Genomic DNA, 6,064 nt, shown 5'->3' with positions numbered 1-6,064 from the left:
ACATTTATAGCAATGATCTTTTAATATTTCTGTGGTGCTAACCTTATTTATACTTGAGATCTCCTGACCAGTTCTTAACCTCTTTTACCCTGATTTTATTTCCATTTCCTTGCACCATCACAATCTTATTCTTTAGAAACAATTTATTTAGTTTCCCCTTTATTCCCTGCATTACTTGTTTTGCTGCCCATGTTTTCTTTCTGCTACCCTTCTTCCTTGACAGTACATCTCTGCTCCCTATGTGGTATATACATAGGGATTCATGTGATCCACTTTCCTTCTAATGCATTGGCCCTCTAACAATTATGTGCAGTCCGGCCTCTTTGGCCCATGCACTATTCTTTCAAATTTGCTCTTTTAAACCAGAGCATTAGTTTCGATTTTACTCATTCTTCTTCCTATCATAAGCCCAATCATAATCACATCATGATATCATGCACATTGTTGCCAGTATTCTTTGATCTGCTCCACCACCTCTTGTTTGTGATTTAATTTTGGGCCTTATTTTAAGCAGATTGGAAGCAAAAGGATTGTCAAGAGGCAGAGATGCTTAGAGATTAATCATCTTGGTAGTCCTCTCTTCCACCTTCGTTCGTCGGGAAAAAGGTACAAAAGTCTGAGGTCATGTACCAACCGACTCAAGAACAGCTTCTTCCCTGCTGCCGTCAGACTTTTGAATGGACCTACTTTGCATTAAGTTGATCTTTCTCCACACTCTAGCTATGACTGTAACACTACATTCTGCCCTCACTCATTTCCTTCTCTCTGAACGGTATACTCTGTCTGTGTAGCACACAAGAAACAACACTTTTCACTGTATGCTAATACATGTGCCAATAATAAATCAAATCAAATTTGAGAGTGGAATAGCTGAGAAACTTAGCAGGCTATTCAGTTTTTCACCAAAGAATGTGAAAGTAGAACATCTGAGAGTGTTTTGGCAAGCCACCATTCAGGACATATTAAAAGAGTTGAAATGTCACTAGACCCGAATGATATGTAACCCAGAATGTCAACTCAAGGTCGGAAGAAGGCACCAAACATTAGTGTTAGATCTGTCAGAGGTACATATATTGAAAGTTGGACTAGGGTAAACACAGTAAGAAGTCTCACAACACCAGGTTAAAGTCCAACAGGTTTATTTGGTGGCAAATGCCACTAGCTTTTGGAGCGTGCTGCTCCTTCGTCAGGTGGAGTGGAAGATATGCTCACAAACAGGGCATACAGATACACAAACTCAATTTACAGAATAATGATTGGAATGCGAGTCTTTACAGCTAATCAAGTCTTAAAGATACAGACAATGTGAGTGGAAAGAGCATTAAGCACAGGTTAAAGAGATGTGTATTGTCTCCAGACAGGACAGCTAGTGAGATTTTGCAAGTTCAGGCAAGTTGTGGGGGTTACAGATATGTGACATGAACCCAAGATCCCGGTTGAGGCCATCCTCATGTGTGTGGAACTTGGCTATCAGTTTCTGCTCAGCGACTCTGCGTTGTCGTGTGTCGTGAAGGCCGCCTTGGAGAACGCTTACCCGAAGATCAGAGGCCGAATGCCCGTGACCGCTGAAGTGCTCCCCAACAGGAAGAGAACAGTCTTGCCTGGTGATTGTCGAGTGGTGTTCATTCATCCGTTGTTGTAGCGTCTGCATGGTTTCCCCAATGTACCATGCCTCGGGACATCCTTTCCTGCAGCGTATCAGGTAGACAATGTTGGCCGAGTTGCAAGAGTATGTACGGTGTACCTGGTGGATGGTGTTCTCACGTGAGATGATGGCATCCATGTCGATAATCTGGCACGTCTTGCAGAGGTTGCTGTGGCAGGGTTGTGTGGTGTCGTGGTCACTGTTCTCCTGAAGGCTGGGTAGTTTGCTGCGGACAATGGTCTGTTTGAGGTTGTGCGGTTGTTTGAAGGCAAGAAGTGGGGGTGTGGGGATGGCCTTGGCGAGATGTTCGTCTTCATCAATGACATGTTGAAGGCTCCGGAGGAGATGTTGTAGCTTCGTACCCTTCGTCGTCCAGTACTTCCCTGGAACGGAGAAGCTATGACATCTCTTGTGTCTCTGTATGCCGTGTTTGTGAGCAGATCTCCCACTCCACCTGACGAAGGAGCAGCACGCTCTGAAAGCTAGTGGCGTTTGCTACCAAATAAACCTGTTGGACTTTAACCTGGTGTTGTTATACTTCTTACTAATCAGGAATAGTCAGTAAATGTTTATAATAGCTAGGCACGACTAGTTTTTTAAAGAAATAACACAAGAGCATGTGGTGGATATAATCTCCCTAGAATTTCAGAAAGTATTTGATAACTTACCACTTAAGTAACTTGCTACGAAAATTAAGGCGCATGGTATCAAATTAAATGTCACCAAATGTTTAGAGAGATGGTTAGGAGACAAATAGTAAAAGCAATTGGATACTTTTAGGATTGGTGTATTCCAATGACCTGAGCTGGGATCCCTTTTGCTTTCCATTTCCAAGAAACATTCAGATACATGCACAAGAGGGATGACAATGAAGTTCGCTGAGCATACCAAATGAGTGACAATAGACAATGGTGAGACACATGTTAGAATGATTTGATTTGATTTATTATTGTCGCATGTATTAGCATACAGTGAAAAATATTGTTTCTTGCACGCTTTACAGAAAGCATACCGTTCATAGAGGAGAGTGTGCAGAATGTAGTGTTACAGTCACAGCTGGGGTGGAGAGAAAGATCAACTTAATGTAGGTCCATTCAAAAGTCTGATGGCAGGGAAGAAGCTGTTCTTGAGTCGGTTGGTATGTGACCTCAGACTTTTGTATCTTTTCCCCGATGGAAGAAGGTGGAAGAGAGAATGTCCGGGGTGGCGGGGGTCTTTAATTATGCTGGCTGCTTAGCCGAGACAGCGGGATGTCAATGGATGGGAGGCTGGTTTGTGTGATGGATTGGGCTACACTCACAACCTTTTGTAGTTTCTCGTGGTCTTGGATATAGCAAGAGCCATACCAATCTGTGATACAACCAGAAAGAATGCTTTCTATGGTGCATCTGTAAAAGTTGGTGAGAGTTGTAGCTGACATGCCAAATTTCCTTCGTCTTCTGAGAAAGTAGAGGCGTTGGTGGGCTTTCTTAACTATAGTGCCGGCCTGGGGGGACCAGGACAGGTTGTTGGTGATCTGGACACCTAAAATCCTGAAGCTCTCAACCCTTTCTGCTTTGTAGAAAGTAAACATAGAAACCCTACAGTGCAGAAGGAGGCCACTCGGCCCATCGAGTCTGCACCGACCACAATCCCACCCAGGCCCCACCCCCACACATTTTACCCGCTAATCCCTCTAACCTACGTATCCCAGGACTCTAAGGGACAATTTTTAACCTGGCCAATCAACCTAACCCGCACATCTTTGGACTGTGGGAGGAAACCGGAGCACCCGGAGGAAACCCACGCAGACATGAGGAGAATGTGCAAACTCCACACAGAGTGGGTAGTGGGTAGATAGGCAATGATTGCCATTCACTGCAGGGAAATTTGTAAATTTTAGGAAAAAGAACGGATAAAAGGTGATTTCTTTAGGGACATGGGGTACATTAAGGCTGAAACGATAAAATAATTTAAAGGGGATTTCATTATTAAAAGACACTGGAGGTGTATTTGCAGAGGGAGAATAGACCAGCACAAAGTGTAGGGCAGTCGGAGGTTCAAGGTGGATGTCAGGAACTATACATCCTCCTTCTGCGTTGCCTATTTTTAATGTTCGAGATGCATCCCATATCATTAAAAAACACATTTTCCTGGGATGAAGTAAGGTTTCAGCACGCTGATGGGTCACCCCACCCTATACTTGTCAGTTAACGCCTGGGGCGGAACAGGAGGGCAGAGGCGTTTCCCTGGTTAGACTGGTCACTAAAATGCCAAGTTTCACAACAGATTGGATCAGGTCAGGAAGGAAGGCAAGCGGTGAGGAATGTGGGATGGGGGTTATTGTGGGGGCTGGCAGTGTTCTCTGGAAGGATGAGTCCTGTTTTAAATGTACTTTGGGCAGTGGTGTGAAGGGGAGGTGTGTGAGTGGGATCCCCTCCCTCCTGATGCCGCTTTGAGGCGGTGCCGCACTGCGTGTTCCAGCGCTCCAGAGACGGGGCGTTGCCGCAAGGGTGGGGCTAGGGCCAGGCTGCTGCTGCTGCTTCCGACAGGCGCTATCAGCTTATATATATATATAAGAAAGCCCAGCCCTTCCCTATACACACCCTGTCCCCCACGCTATGAGAGCAAGCTGCTGTCAGCTCCAGGGAACAGAGTGAGTAAGAGATCAGGCAGAGAGCGAAGGAGCAGCAACAACATGCACTCGGAGGTAGAGAAAGTAAGTGGCGGACCCAACCCGTTTGTCGTTTTGTGTCGCTCCTTCCTCCTCCCCCCCCCCAAACCCTCCCCGGGCAAGGCTGGCAGCGGGAACGGGCTGCTGTGTGTGTCTCCCTGGCTGCTCTGCAGCTCCGGCGCTCACCAAGAGAGACAGCGGGCACACACTGTGCTCTTAAAGGCAAACAGCACCCACCCTCCCAGCAGCAGTGCCCCCACCCTTCGGCTTACAGACTCAACTGCTTTTCACCAATGTTCCGTATTAGCTTGTTGAAATGTATTCGGTTCATGTCCAAAAAGCATTATTGATTGATTCTTGTAGCCAGACACTAATTTCGAATGAATGCTTATAGTGTAGCCTAATCCTTCCGTTTGTATTTAGCCCCTCTTTCAGTAGTGTGGATGAAGGAGTTTCGTTTTTGTTCACCATGTTTCTTTAAGTTCAGCATAAATAACATTTTTTTCCTGCGTGTGAAGGTTTAACTAATCTTTGTATAATTGATCAGTCTTGAAATAGCTGGCATGGTTTTATGCTCCCCCGCCCCCCCTTTCATCTTGACAGTTTAGCCATTGCAATCTGTAATCTCAGGGCCGGCATTTATTTTAAAGTTTATTTATTAGTGTCACAAGTAAGGCTTACATTAACACTGCAGTGAAGTTACTGTGAAAACCTTCCAGTCGCCACACTCCGGCGACTGTTTGGGTACACCAAGGGAAAGTTTACCACGGCCAATGCACTGAACCAGCATGTCTTTCAGACTGTGGGAGGAAACTGGAGCACCTGGAGGAGAACACTGGGAGAACATGCAGATTCCGCACAGCCAGTGACCCAAGCCGGGATTTAAACTCTGATCCCTGACACTGTGAGGCAGCAGTACTAACCAAAAGTTTAAAATTTATTTATTAGTCACAAGTAAGGCTTACATTAACAGTACAATGAAGTTACTGTGAAATTCCCCTAGTCACAACACTCCGACGTCTGTTTGGGTCAATGCACCTAACCAGCATGTCTTTCAGACTGTGGGAGGAAATCGGAGCACCCGGAGGAAACCCACGCAGACACGGGGAGAATGTGCAAACCCCACACAGACAGTGACCCAAGCTGGGAATCGAACCCCGGTCCCTGGCGCCGTGAGGCAGCAGTGCTAACCACTATGCCACCGTGCTGCCTAACTGGTGAAGCTAGGTAAAGGTAGAGTTGCCATAGTTCTGGATGATCATGGGCTGCTCTCCTCTTTGAGGGAGATTTTAACCTGAGTATCACCATACCTCAGGCAAGGGGCAAAGTTGAGAAGGTGGACCTTCATGAATAACCTCCAAATGCATGCGAAACAGCAGGTGCACTATCCTGTAAACAGAGTCGAGCAACGCCACAACAAACAGATCAGATCAAAGCCCTGCAGTCCTGCCACACCTAGGGTAGAATTCTCCCATTTTGAGACTAAGTGCTGTGGCGGGGCAGGAACATGGAGTGTCCAGCCTGACTTCATTTATTATGCAGCAAGGTGTTTCACGCCATATCCAGTACCAGGGTAGGTCTGGAGGTGTGTAACCTACCATTGTGCCTGGGCGCCATATGGAAAAGACACCCAACATCACTGACCCATTATTGAAGAAAGAAGATGGACTGCCTGAAAATGAAGATAGGTCTTCAGGAACACTCTTGAGACCAGGCGATGCACCTCCTGAGAATGAAGGTGGATCTCCAGGAACATTCTCAGGCTG

The 6,064-nt window shown here is 46.2% G+C and overlaps 1 protein-coding gene across 3 annotated transcripts in view; it reads left to right on the top strand.

Annotated features, from left to right (window-relative positions):
- The first annotated feature begins 4,120 nt into the window (after positions 1 to 4,120).
- Positions 4,121 to 6,064, top strand: part of LOC144492925 (Krueppel-like factor 8) — a 196,261-nt gene continuing 194,317 nt past the window's right edge. Inside the window, exon 1 of one of the 3 annotated variants that reach the window (XM_078211557.1) lies at positions 4,121 to 4,343. In XM_078211557.1, the coding sequence (XP_078067683.1) occupies positions 4,323 to 4,343 (21 nt within the window). In that variant the 5' untranslated portion in view covers positions 4,121 to 4,322. The remainder of the gene's footprint in view (positions 4,344 to 6,064) is intronic. The other 2 variants (XM_078211560.1, XM_078211563.1) reach the window with 2 other exon arrangements.

Source organism: Mustelus asterias, chromosome 4 (genome assembly GCF_964213995.1).
Source record: "Mustelus asterias chromosome 4, sMusAst1.hap1.1, whole genome shotgun sequence".
NCBI classification, from domain to species: Eukaryota; Metazoa; Chordata; class Chondrichthyes; order Carcharhiniformes; family Triakidae; genus Mustelus; species Mustelus asterias.
This window is presented reverse-complemented; position numbering and strand designations above follow the sequence as displayed.